The following is a 13,714-nucleotide window of genomic DNA, read 5'->3' as shown; positions in this document are numbered from 1 at the left end:
ACCGCGTATTGCGCATATATTAATTAACTGCGGCTGGTACCAGGGCATGGTATGGTATGGAATGGAATGGAGATTTTCCATACTACATCCCCGCCAAATCGTTCCATACCATATACTTGACAATTTTCCATACCATAGCAACATTCTTCCATATAATATTTGATACTTTTTCCATCTTTCGCAACTTGCCCAACCTCTCGAATGATATTCTATTTTTGATATGTGGAAATGTTTCAGCGTTTTTATTCTAATTTTTTTGGATGAAACTATCCATTTAAACAGCCCTGATGCACAATTATATCCTCAATTTCTTCATATCATATGTCGTCAGCAATGTACGTTACCAATCAACGAAGACGGAACGCATATTAGATAGGTCTACACACGGGATTATTTGGAAATCACAACAGAATCTCATGACATGTCTAGTATAGTGTGGTAACGGACAGCTAGCAGTAACCAGACATGGGGTGATTACTTCATGAATGTAATCGATTGCGATTACGATTACTTATGAATCACGCGATTACGATTACGATTACGATTACAGCGAAATCCGCGAGTAGTCGATTACGATTACGATTACTTTGGAAATGTAATCACGATTACTCACGATTACATTCATTTTGCTTTTGAGAAGTTATCTTTGGAAGACAACAATGCGATGAAAAGGCCTCATGAGGGAAGGTCTTTATTTTTAAATGAGACATAATGACGTCATTTCCTGTGTATGACATAATATACCATTGCATGATTCACACAGAAATAAGCATTTCGGTGCCAGCCAATATCGCGCCGCAACACACCAAGACATGCTACATCGGCCGAAACATTGTGTATTTGTCCATATCCACGCTCGATGGTCGAGAAGAATAGTCTGCTCAATCTCAGCCCCACAATACAAATGCCACCGGGGGCACTCACTGAGGAAAATGATGAACCACGTGCATAAATGACAATTTTTGGGTGCGTGTCACGAAAGTTTTTCGTTTAGTTTTTTTTTTCGTCTGCTACGATTTGGTGACTCCAATATCTGTTGACTATATAGCAGACAGGAGGTCACGAGTTAACAGCATACAATAAAGTTATAGTTGTAAATTATGTGCCTAAATATTCGCGCTTGGCGCGACTTGACAACAAATGCACAGCGGATCCATCGCATCAAATCGTGTTTTCCAGTTCTTGTGAAAAGCCCGGTCGTTAAGGGGGGTCTGGGGGACTTCGCCCGCCACAAGCTTTATTGATCGCCTTATGGGGAGCACAAGATCACCATTTGTGAGAATGGGGGTGGCGAAGTGCTGTTTCGGAACTGATTCTAGCTGCAATCCACGCTAACATGGTGTGTAAACGGATGGCTAGTGGCATATCCGAATGATGAGTATAAAATTGCGAAAGAACAATTGTTGCCCGTTTTAGGGCCGTATGAGAATATCATAAGGTAATCATCAACTTCTGACTGCAATCCACTTAATACAGATATTTCGATCTACCGTTATACGAGTAACGGAAAATAACGGCTTGGTTATGATTTTTTTATCAGCAGCCTGGTTTTTAATGCTTCGATGTAGAAATTGTCATGTGTAATTTGACGGGTACAAAATTTCAAATCTTTGGCCATCGTATACGTAAATAGGCCTACCGCTTGCCAATCAGCTACGATCAGATTGCGTTTACCTAAGCATAACAAAACATCATTACATTGTACTATGTACATTGTACAATTTGTACATACGTTACTATTCGAAACTAGGCCGATTGGTGATTATTATCCTGCTGCGAGGTAGTGGCGTGTACAGTGTATTGATAACCTGACATAATCAACAGCGGGTGTTCTTACAATTACAGTACTACATGTACATCGAATTCGTTACGCAATCAAGAACCAAGCTAAAACTTGTGACGCAATAATGAGTATAGAGGCGTGTGAAAACCCGACATTTCTGCTATCCAAAACCTGTCTTAAATCACACTCTTCGTTGCTCATGAATGTTCAGTTTTTGTCATGGGCATTGTACAAATGAAAAGTAATCGTTCTTTCACAAAGAAATCGATTAGATATGTGAAGTAGTCGATTACGATTACGATTACTTCGGATTTTTTTCGAATGTAATCGATTGCGATTACGATTACTTGGAAATGCTGTAATCGTCGTAATCGATTCCGATTACTAATCACGATTACCCCATGTCTGGCAGTAACATCATCTACAAAATTAAATAAACCAAAGTCATTGTGAAATTAGAAGATTGGTTCGCAACTCATTTTTCTTTATTCCTCACAACCTGAAATCTATATTTCCACCCTTTAAAATTGCCCCCTCAAATAAAATTTGGTCAAGACCTTGTTTTGTAAAGACTAGCTATTGGTGAAAGTTTTAGATCCCCAGAATTGAACAGCACGCAATGAAATGAACGAGCAGTAAACTGGCAACGGTAAACGCAATGCTGCGCCTCCGTCAGATGTGTGTGTACGCCAACGGAAAAAATAGGAAGGTTTGCAATATTACCAAATGTAGCGAGGTAGCACCAATTTACATGTGTAAATGCCAAACAATGCATGGGTCAGATACATTCCTGTTGTTAGATATAAGCCGCCATAAGCTACACCTTCGCACGCTACATAACTCGAAAAGAAATATGTCATTTCATCTGTAACGAGTCCGGCTATATTATCAATTAGCGAGTCTGCGATCTCCCTGAATACATATCCTCCAGTGGCGGCTCGTCCTATAGGGCAACTGGGGCATTGGCCCACCTAAAATTCTGTTCAATAACAATTCTTTACCATTTAAAGACGCACACCTATCTATATAAACCGAAATCACAGCGAAATCGTATACTTCTTGTCCTTTCGCTTGTAAATGCCCATATATAGCGAAGTCTATGCGAAAATCAAATTCTCTTCTGTGTTTTCGCTTTGCGAATGCCTAGCCGGGGCTTGCCCCGGTAGCGCTCATAACAAGCTTTCACTGTCTATTCTCTCAAAACCGCGCATAATAAAGAAACGGTGATTTACTCTCTCCTATTCATAAAATTACCGAGCAACCGGGGCACGATAGCTCTGTGCCCTTAAAGTGTGATGTAACAATCGTATCTATAGCTGAACTCTGTTACCGTCCTATGCGTTTAGTCGACCTTTGTTGGTATAGGTCGATTTTCATGGGGTTGATTTTAACGATGCTCCTTACCTAGATCCGTCATAAGCTTTTGCACGGTATGTCTTGATTTCAGTATCGAACGCTGTGCCAAGTCTCAAGGTTGACACTCAATGATTAGGGCAGTAATTTCGTTATCAAGGTCGAGTATGGTAAAGATGTGCTCCGATCTGACACTTTAGCCTACAACACATTGCGGATTTCACGCAAAAGCCGGTGCATCTGCGGTAACGTTAAGTGAGATGATGATATCATTCTCAGTTTGCATTCAAATATTTACTTTGATCGTATGTTCTCCAATGTCAATTTCACCGTGAAATTGTGGCCTTCAAGCCATTTGCGTACAACCCCTCGTCACTTGATCAGCCTATTCCTCAGTAAATTTTACGCAAAATTCGGTGTTGGTCTGTTCGCATTAATTTTGACAGTGTACCATACCGAAAAGGGCCATGAGGCCACTTCTCGATAATGTCATGTAACAGTGTACCAAGTTTAAGGCTTTCATCCACGTATTTATTCGGTAATATATTTTTCAAAGGCGATTTCGCAGCAGACCTATAAGACAGTAATAAAAACGTATGTGTCGTGTTACAGTCTCCAGTTTCAAGGCCAAAATCTCTTATGCTGTACCGAGACCAAATTTCCGAGGCTGCTATTCTTAGTCCTTTACAATGATGTTTTGGATTCAATAGGACAGGCCCTATCTATGAGATAACAATTGCGTATCTGTCCGAATTCGTTGACCTTTCCAATTAGGCTTACGCTATCTCTCGAGTTATAGTCATTTCCATTTCTGCAGATAATTAGTCAGGTCTAATGCGAACATGAACCGTGTTGAATCTTTGTTCCGTACGCCGTTACCACACTTCAAGTCACAGCTCACCAGCGGACCTCTCGTGGCACATACGTTAAAATCACTGTTGCCGGGAAATTCATGTTACCGTACCATCATTAAGTTACTTGTTTACGTTGGAAAACGCCATTGTGACGTCATCTTGATAAAAAGTCGCTTGCAGCCCTTGCCCCACCACCCGATATTGTCACGAGCCGCCACTGATATCCTCATACCTATGAACTTTTATTACAACGAATCAGGTGATTCCAATCACACCATTTCACATGCGACTGAATAACAACGTACATGCGGGAGATCGCGTGCCGCTGTCGACGTGTCGAGTCGATTCTCGCTAATTGGAAGCACTGATAATACTAATTGCTGAATTGCAAATGAGCTAATAGGCCTAAATATTAGAGATACGATCGGCATTTCATAGAGACGTTTAATAAACGAGGTTAATAATGTGATTTTTAAATAGTATATTCATACTGAAATGAACCCGAATATTTTCGGCAGACACTCGTCAGGGGTAAACGTCAGCAACTAGAACAGAATTCAAAAGAACATCGTATATCAACAATCGTAGCACAAAATATGACGTCACCAGCATGATATGTCGAATACGAGAGCGTTCAATGTAGCCTACTATTTTAGATGATACACGAACTGTTTTTGTTGACACAGCCTTGGCTGGTGTATTTTGATGAAAGTCGACTCCAAGGCACACAAATGAAAGTGTGAACGACCCTTTCCAAGTATGCGAAATCTGTCGTCTCGATAATTTTTCGCACAGGCGGGATTATCCAACAAGTGTTTGCCAATTGCAGAATTTATGGCCTTTGATTGTTCCGCATCAATCTTGAGCGGATGAGTTAAGGGTGAGCTTTTCACCGAGCGTGTTCTAATGAATCTAGGGACATGCTGATTTATGCGTTCCTGCAAGCGCTTTGACGTTCTTCCCACGTAGCCACAATCACAGTGACACTTAAATTCGTAGACTACATTGCTTTGTTGAAGTGCGGGAAGCACGTCTTTACGTGTTGCAGGGAACAGCTGCGTTGTCGTGAAAATCACGTTGGTCTTCACTGTGTCGTAACACTTATTGACCGCTGAAATCAATTGCCTTTCAAAGCGGGTGGAAATAGGCCCTATCTAAAGTTGGTGGATGTAAACATCTTTGGTTGTTTGTTCGGTGGGCTCTGTTGACTTTTCTGCGTTGAGTTGCGTTACTTTCCTCTCTATGCCGCGGTTGATGACATGTTCAGGGTAACCGTTATCAAGTAAGATTTTGCGGATATTGTAAAGTTCTAAGTTCAGTTTATTACCCGAACATATCATCAACGCTCTATGCACGAGGGTGCCTATGAGGTTGATTTTTCTGCGTCTAGGACTAATTGAATTCCAACGAAGGTATTGGCCAGTGAATGTCGGTTTCCTGAAGATGGATGTTTCAAATTTATTGGTGTCATGCTTTTCGACTAAAACGTCCAAAAATGAAAATGAGTTATTTCGTTATTTTTCAATTGTGAATCTCAGAGCCTAGTGAAGCGAGTTTAAGTGAATGAGAAATTGATCACAGTCCAACTCATTCCTGCATATGAAAAAAATATCGTCGACATATCATCGGTACAACAACGGTTCGGTGGACACACGCTGGGAGAGAAGCTCGCCCTCATAATATTCTACGAAAATGTTAGCCAAAATAGGTCCCAAGGGAGATCCCATAGACATGCCGTCTAATTGTTTAAAGATAACATCGGTAAAGCTAAATTCAACGACAACTTTACGCGGGAATGGCGGTGGTGCTAGCTTACCGCCGTAAAGCGCGTTGGCACAAATATCAACAGTCTCTTGCAGCGGAACGTTTGTAAAGAGACTAGAGATATCAAATGAGCTCAGGTACACTTCTGAATTCGGCAGGTTCAGGTTTCGTATCTCACTGGCGAAAGTGAACGAATCACGAACACATTCTGTGCCGTACAGTTAACGAACAGGTTCCAAGATGCCGATAAGCCATTTTGCCAGTTGATATTGAGCAGTCCCGATCATGGAAAGTATCGGTCTCATTGGGACGCTTTCTTTGTGAGTTTTTGGTAGTCCATACATGCGTGGTCTTTGCGTTCCCGTTGGTCTGATTGAGCTATATATTTCCGCAGTCAAGACACCGTTTTCCTTCAACGCCAGTAGTCGGCGTACCAGTCGTGTTTCAATTTTGGCTGTGTTATCGAATTCAGAAACCGAACCAAGCGAGATAAATTTGGTTTCGTCATGCAATATTGATTCCATTTTTGAAATGTGATTTTTGTTAAGAGTGAGTCTATACCCGACCAGAAACCCCTAAATCACCCACCGATTCGAAACCACTGCAATGGAAGATATCTTAGAATATAAATTTACATCACTACAACCATTTTGGCACAGCGAGTCAAATGTCCATTATTCCCGCCATCTGTTGGCCAGACATTAGATGCATTACCCAAGGTCAGGTTGTCTATTCTTTTATCAGAGATAACAAAATTTCATGAAGTTTAATGCGTGTTGGAGGCCAGCATATCGTAACGTCGGTCCAAGACAAACTACACATTTTTGAATTACAATGATGGTTATGTCAAACAGATATTGCGTGATGATCCTCCTACCTAAGCGCAGAAAGTTAATTCCCAGTTTTACAAATTGATAAAAACATTCATGTAACTTTTAAATTCTCAGAATCTACGATTATAAAACTCCCTTGATAGTTTACGGAGTGGAAGTTACGATAAGCGGAATGCAAGTTGTAACGCGACAGCGGATGAATATCATTCGTTTTTATAATTTTTAGATTTGATTTGATTTGAATATTCATTATTAATATTATTTTCCTTCATCAAATAGATGTCGACCGGGGTGGGTGAGTGATAAATCGCCATTTGAGATATGAACAGTAGACAGTGAGCGATTTTCTGAGGTATGCAATCAATTTGACAAATCGAAAGTAGGATTGGGTTACCATATTTTTGTGGCTCTAATTCCGGACACTCGTTAGCGCCCACTTGCGGATTCCAAAATGAGGTATGATCACACTGTCTGTCAATATGGCGTCACAATAGCAAAGTTTTGCCTATCGACCGGAGGCGGTAACGATCCCGTTCAGGAGTATGTGGTTGTGTGTGGTAAGTCTTAACCACTAACGAGGACCAGAACCATATTTTTCAGTCCCTCCCGCCAAAATAAACACTGATCTTGGGCCCACCATAGGGTAATCGATGCAGCTTCTAGGAGGCTTGCTGTATGCATCTGGTCGTTAAAGTTTTGAATGAATTCTGTCAATGTTACCATATAGTTTTGACGCTCTCTCCACCCACATGATCAGAGTTAGCGGTACAGCTGATGGAGGATGATGACTTCGAAAATGCAAGGAGCGTAATTGTTCATCGTTAAGTCATGTTCAGGTTAAACCGATAAGATTATTTATCAGCCTAGTGCCGGTGAGCGCCACTGATCCATATAAAGACCACACATCCGGTGGTTTTCAACCTTTTATGGTTGCGACTCCATTTCCGATTTGAAAATGTTCCGTGGCTCAGCTCTAAATTTGAATAACTGATTACTACAAAAAGGGTGGCAGCTTTGCCCAGAATAACTCACGGCCTATTTAGGAAGCTGATTACGTTCAACATCTTCGCGAATCCCAGAATAAAGGCAAACGACCGCCCGCCCCCCCCCCAGGTTTGGAACCAATATATTTGAATAAAGCATTTAAACGACCTTAACCGACTCTAGGAATATCCCGTTCTCCTTTAATTGCGATCACAATTAGACTCATCTCAGTAAATGAAGGTTATTTTTATTTATTTTTGATTGCAGTTTCTGCAAGGGCAGTAGTCCCCATATTAAAATTAATATATGTGATACTTATCGCGCGCAGCGCGAAGAAATACTGCGATTATAGCATACATCTGCCCCAAAATAATGTTGTTTATGTAAATTTACGAAAAAAATGATGAGCCCACTTCAAGCCTTCAAAATTCCGGACATCTAGGCATATTTTCGAATTTCCTCCCGGCCGCAGATTTAACAGTGGAAGCCCGGATATGTCCGGAAATTCCGGACGTGTGACAACCCTAAAGTAGGATCATTGTCATGCTTCTGGCAAAACTGCCAAAGTATGGAGAAACTATGGAAGCATGGAAAGAACATTCCATACCATACCTGTGAAATTGCCATACCATACCATACTTGCACTCTTCCATATTCCATACCATACCATACTACCATACAATACCATACCATGACCTGGCTGGTACGAGACAAAGTGATTGTAAAAGCTACGATTAGTGATAAGGGAGCCACAGACTCGAATTTCCTTTAGGTCTATTTGAATTATTCCTCGTCAGAAAATGATGAGAAAAACGGACAATTTTAATCCGCACTCAATCAGTATTTTCATCCGCACCAGGCTTGTCATCCACCCTGAAATTTTTGTCATCCGCACTGTGCCTACCATCCCACAGGTTGCAAAGCACCGCAGTAGTTGGAGCAGGCTCTAGTTTTCTTGAAAATTTTCTCCACGCTTCGTACGATTTATTGGAACCGGATTGCTTTTGATGTGGATATCCCCACCCCCAAACAATACATCGAAAAAACACAAAATATGCTTAGACCGCAATGAATCGAATCGTATTAGCAATTATGAGAGAACGGCGTGCTAATATCGTATGTGACCGTTGTGATGCATTAGTCTAGGGCGGGGCGAATAATAGAAACCGGCATTTCGGGCCTGGGTGTATTTTTAAGTAGAAGATACTAAGACATAACTTTTCGGGAAACATGCGACTTCGTGAAGTGCGTTCCAAAACTGATTGGATGCTGCAAAACCTTCAAATTAAATAGCCGTTGCATGTTGGCGTAAACGTTCGATATTGATATGTCTAGGCGTCGAAATGATCGGCGCCGAATAGTCCTATGTCTGAGCGGCTCGGTGCAAATGATACCCACAGAGAAAAATAATGAGCCCAGCGACGAAATGGGAATTTGAAGTCGTGTTCGTTTCACGAAAGGAGATTTTATTCCATAGTTTCGTCTGGTACGTGTAAAGCGATTAAAATATATTTTGTGCAGCGGCAATCTTTACGGCTATCTTTAGAGCTTTGCAGAAAATCGTACTGTGTCATCAAACCACGATACGCGGGTAGGCATATTATTCATGATCGAGACATGCGCACCAACGTTGTAATGACGGTATGCATACCGCAGTCATTACAACGTTGGTGCGCGTGTCACTTATTGGCTATGGTACCGAACATAGTGGATTAGGAAACTGCAAAAGCCACCACAGAATATGAATGTTGGCGCGAATAGATTTTTTTGCAGTAAAATAAGCAAATATTAGGCCTACGTAGCCTACAGGAAATATTAGGTCTGGTGCGGTAGCGACCAGAATTTATACCTTTCGCGACCCATACTTTGTGAATCACTTGCCAGCTTCAGATAAGGGGTTGATAGAATTCCTTATTGCTTGAAACGATAAATATGACAAATCTAAAAACTTTGGCACGTCAATTGGTAATATTTTTGAAATTAACATATTATGGCACGCTGCACAGGAAAGGTTGCCGACCCCTCGGTTACAGGCTGCAGCATGTGTCTTACAAAAGCCAAGAACGGTAAAGGTGGTCACTGCTATGTGTGTTATATGTGCCCGATAAAAAGTCATATATATTTTATAATTACTTAGCATTGCTTAGCGGGCCGGATCCGTTTTTGAGATTGCTGCTCCAGAGTTTGGCTAGGCTAGATCAGCAGAAATATGTCTATAATGTGTTATTCCGTTGCAGGGGACCGGGTCAGCCGGACAACCATCGTAGAAACGAGGATTGCGGATCCTTAGAGTGGCCAATGAACTGGTGGAATGATATCGATTGCGGGGAACGTCTGCCTTACATTTGCTTCCAAGGTAAAAGATATTTGCCTGGGACAAATCGATTTGTTTGCATTGAAGCAATAAACTGCTTCCTTCAAAACATCCTTATAACGCGAAATAAAAGGGTAGAAACTGCAGAAGTGCGCTGACACAATTTCGTAAATTTACAAATATCTGTAACATTCGCAATGAATTAATTATTATCAGTGATAGTCGATAACTTAGCGTTACTTTTAATGTAACATGTCTGTATGTGATAATACTTTAATTTAACTGTCAAGTCAAATTACCAGAATTTCATAGGAAGATAATGAACATTTATTGGTTATTGCATTTTTTCTGGCTACTAGCAACATTGATAAGCTCCGAATTCTTTTCCACAAATGTATATGCTTAACTGAATGTAGGGTTGTAATGACTCGAGTCATGACTCGACTCGAGTCTGACTCGAGTCACGATTTTCTGATGACTCGACTTGACTCGTGTCATATTCTCCAAATGCGGAAATCACTCGACTCGACTCGAGTCAATCAGTGTATTGACTCGACTTGGACTCGAGTCATTGCGCATGACTCGAGACTCGGACGACCAAGACCAATATTTCACTATAATTTCGAAAAACAGTAAAGTAACCCCACTATTGCGATTTCGTCTATTGGTAGTGGCACTTGAAAATGCGACCAAAAACTGCTAAAAATGAGGAAAATAAGTATATTATAAATGCCGTAGGTTCGATATCACCAAACAGAGTTATAAAAAGTGTGTTTAACAAGACTTTAGCTGGAAACTGAGCAGTCAACACAATGACTGGCCTAGGACTCGAGTCATAAAACCATGACTCGGACTTGAATCGGTGATGAATTGAAAATGACTCGACTTGACTCGAGTCAAAACTATAAAAGTGAGATTGACTTGTGACTCGGAGCCTTATGACTTGGTTACCACCCTAAAATGTCATCAAGATATCATTCTCGGGTAGATTTGACCTGATCCAACCTCGTTCACGAAAAAGGTAAGTGGTATGGAAATGGCTGAACCTAGTTCCAGTTTTGGCATAGTATGTGGTAGAGTAGGCTACAGTATATAATCAACAGCCGAAGCGGATATGAATTCACAATAGCCAATATAATTCAATAATATGTGTGATTATACGTGAGAATCTCGATTGCTCGTTCCTGCGACTGATTGCGTCAATGTTACCCAATTTCACATTTAGAACCATCTACAGCTAGCAGAAGTTCGATCGATAACAGGCTCTTCTCAATCAGAAATTTTGACGGCGGTAAAGGCACTCAAGAGTTGGCGCGAAGCAGTTGCAAGAAGGTCGGGTTAAGACTTGCTGTGGTGGACTCGGACGAAGTAATCACGAAAATCGAGAACAGCAGGAATCCGTAAGCAAAAACAAACAAATCTAAACAGATATCGCGGTATGCCAAATGAAGATTAAATGCGGGGTGTAATTTCAAAAATGAAGCAATATACCTGGACATGTCCGAAGATTCATCTGAACATGACAGATAGATTATTATTATGGAAACAGTGGCGATTTCAACGGATGATGGTTATTTGCGCCACGCTCTGTATAGATTCAATGAAACGATCGCAAAATGCAACATATATGGACAAACAATTCACAGGAGACAATAAATTGTATAAGCAATGGAGTAGCAATAGATTTTGTAAAGTCAAAGCAATGTTTTCATTGACACAATGTTAAACCAACAAGCGGCGATGAAACGGCATCTCATTAGTAGGGCGAAGTTTTTTACTTAAAAAACGGAAGACTTTGATCTAAAAAATCAAAATTTTGACAATTTTTGATCTTTAAAAAATCAATTTTGACGTAATTTTGCCCGCATGTATGTAAATTAGGTGTTTTTGCACATAATGGTTGAATTGTTCTACTTATCTTCATTTCTGGTTGGTATTGTCTGTCCTTATACGAAGTAGTTGAGCCTGAAAAAACTTTTCTTACTTCAAAACTGACAAATTTTGACATGTGAAAACTCTATTTTAACGAAATCTGGACCTATGAAGAATTCCAGTGGTTATATCACGCATTATGGTAGGAATCAATAAAATTGCTTGTTGTACAATGAAAGATACTTTCCTGCATTATCGGGTAGAAAGTAGCCTATCTGTCCTTACTAAGTAGCTCGCCAAGAACGGAGAAAGAACGTTCAACAGCACCAGCTGTTGGCTGGCAAAACTGAAATTGTGCGTCCACTGCTGGCGACACACCGCGTTGCTTCATTCTGACAATGGTGTCTACATCACAATTTTTCATCATGCGCTTCTTTATATAAGAACCAATTCCTACGCAGTCTTGCTTCAGATAAGATATTGCGGTACGTTGAGCATAACATCCTGTGAAGCTATTTGTTTCATTTGACCGTTTATGATTGATAAGGAGCAGACAATAGGCCGTCTACAACAATAGGCGTATAACTGGGGTTACCAACACGAGGTCCACGGGCCGCACGAGGCCCACGGGCCGCATGATGCCCACGAGTTCCTATTTTGTGGCCCGCGACCTGATTTGAGGTTTTCATAGGAACGCCTAGTAAGGCATTTTGAAATGCTGAAATTGATTTCAATTTAAAATATTGTTGCTGTTGCTCAATATAAGCTATTCTCTTGTGCCCAGCATCAGTATAATTGATACGGCTTCGACGACGGTGATAGCATTCCATGAAGGAGGATGCATGACTGGTTTGTTATTGAATTTCAGGAATTCCAAAGTTGGCTATTGGGTAGATGGAACGCACAACTGTTTAAACGCCGACAAATGCGAAGGATTGACTAGTTACGTCTGTGAAGATGGTAGGAGATTGCTTTTTGCTAACAGTTCAGTTCCGAAATACCGCTTGTGCTAAATTTTATGTAATACTTTCTGATTTATTTTTTTTGAATTTTTGTGGAGAATTAGCATCAAATGTATTTATGCGGACTCAAGCAATATCATTGTCTACGTCCCCGAAATCGGCAGTTAACGATGACTCGGAGGATCACATAGCAAGGGATTATCTGGTTCAATATTCCAAGTCCAAACATGATAATACTGAACATATATTTGGAATGCTTCATCAAAATTGAAAATGATTAGAAATTTCGAGTTACAGACCAAATCCAATTTCACACTGGGTGCGGATCTAACTCCAATCCAATTCCGGGCAAAACGTTCTAATTGGTGATTTAAAAAATGTAATCCAAATTCTTTCTCGACTGCTCGTTTCTGAAACAAGCTAATTATATACCAATCATAGCGTCCTTATTTATACACTCTAGATACACTTGTGTCTTGCTTTGTAGCATTGAAAGTGTGCCAATCACAGTTCTACAATGTACAGGTCGGACTCCAGTCCAAGTCCAAAGATTCGCCATACTGATGGATGCGATCTATCTCCCAGCTTGTAATTCGCGATCCCCGATCTGAGAAAAATCCTGTCGACGTTCAGAATTTATGAAGTGCCATTTCGATAAAATATATATATAAAGCGGAATATGTGCTTTCTTGCTATTGGCAAGGTATTAAAATAGGCCTTTGCATAACCAGAAAAATATGATAAATCGCATAAAGGTGACGGAACGATGGTGATTCGAGAACCTCAAAGTATATATTCCGAAAATCACAGTCATAAATCCAAAATCGGACCAGCCTTAATAAATATTTGTCCCCTCTCGTTTAACAAAGAACAATGACAGGGTTCCTGCCCGGGTAATCTCTCATGGCTACATGTAGGCTACTCAGTTGAGTTATGGTTAGGAATTATAATTGTGTGTAAGTATTGACGTTTGACTGAATGAGACTTTTACAACT

General features: G+C 40.6%; 2 protein-coding genes across 3 annotated transcripts in view; both read left to right on the top strand.

Annotated features, from left to right (window-relative positions):
- Window positions 1–13,714, top strand: part of LOC145457518 (chromosome-associated kinesin KIF4A-like) — a 252,540-nt gene that overhangs the window by 176,815 nt on the left and 62,011 nt on the right. The gene's annotated exons all lie outside the window — the stretch shown is intronic.
- LOC145457676 (uncharacterized) overlaps window positions 1–13,714 on the top strand; it is a 36,527-nt gene that overhangs the window by 16,280 nt on the left and 6,533 nt on the right. The window contains exons 4-6 of the mRNA XM_080335922.1: window positions 9,809–9,927; window positions 11,111–11,285; window positions 12,626–12,717. Of these exons, the coding sequence (XP_080192048.1) occupies window positions 9,809–9,927; window positions 11,111–11,285; window positions 12,626–12,717 (386 nt within the window). The remainder of the gene's footprint in view (window positions 1–9,808; window positions 9,928–11,110; window positions 11,286–12,625; window positions 12,718–13,714) is intronic.

The sequence above is a fragment of the Botryllus schlosseri genome, chromosome 2, assembly GCF_051294905.1.
Source record: "Botryllus schlosseri isolate E-star chromosome 2, Bs_hap1, whole genome shotgun sequence".
NCBI classification, from domain to species: Eukaryota; Metazoa; Chordata; class Ascidiacea; order Stolidobranchia; family Styelidae; genus Botryllus; species Botryllus schlosseri.
The sequence above is the reverse complement of the archived record's forward strand: the minus strand, read 5'-3'. Positions and strand labels throughout refer to the sequence as shown.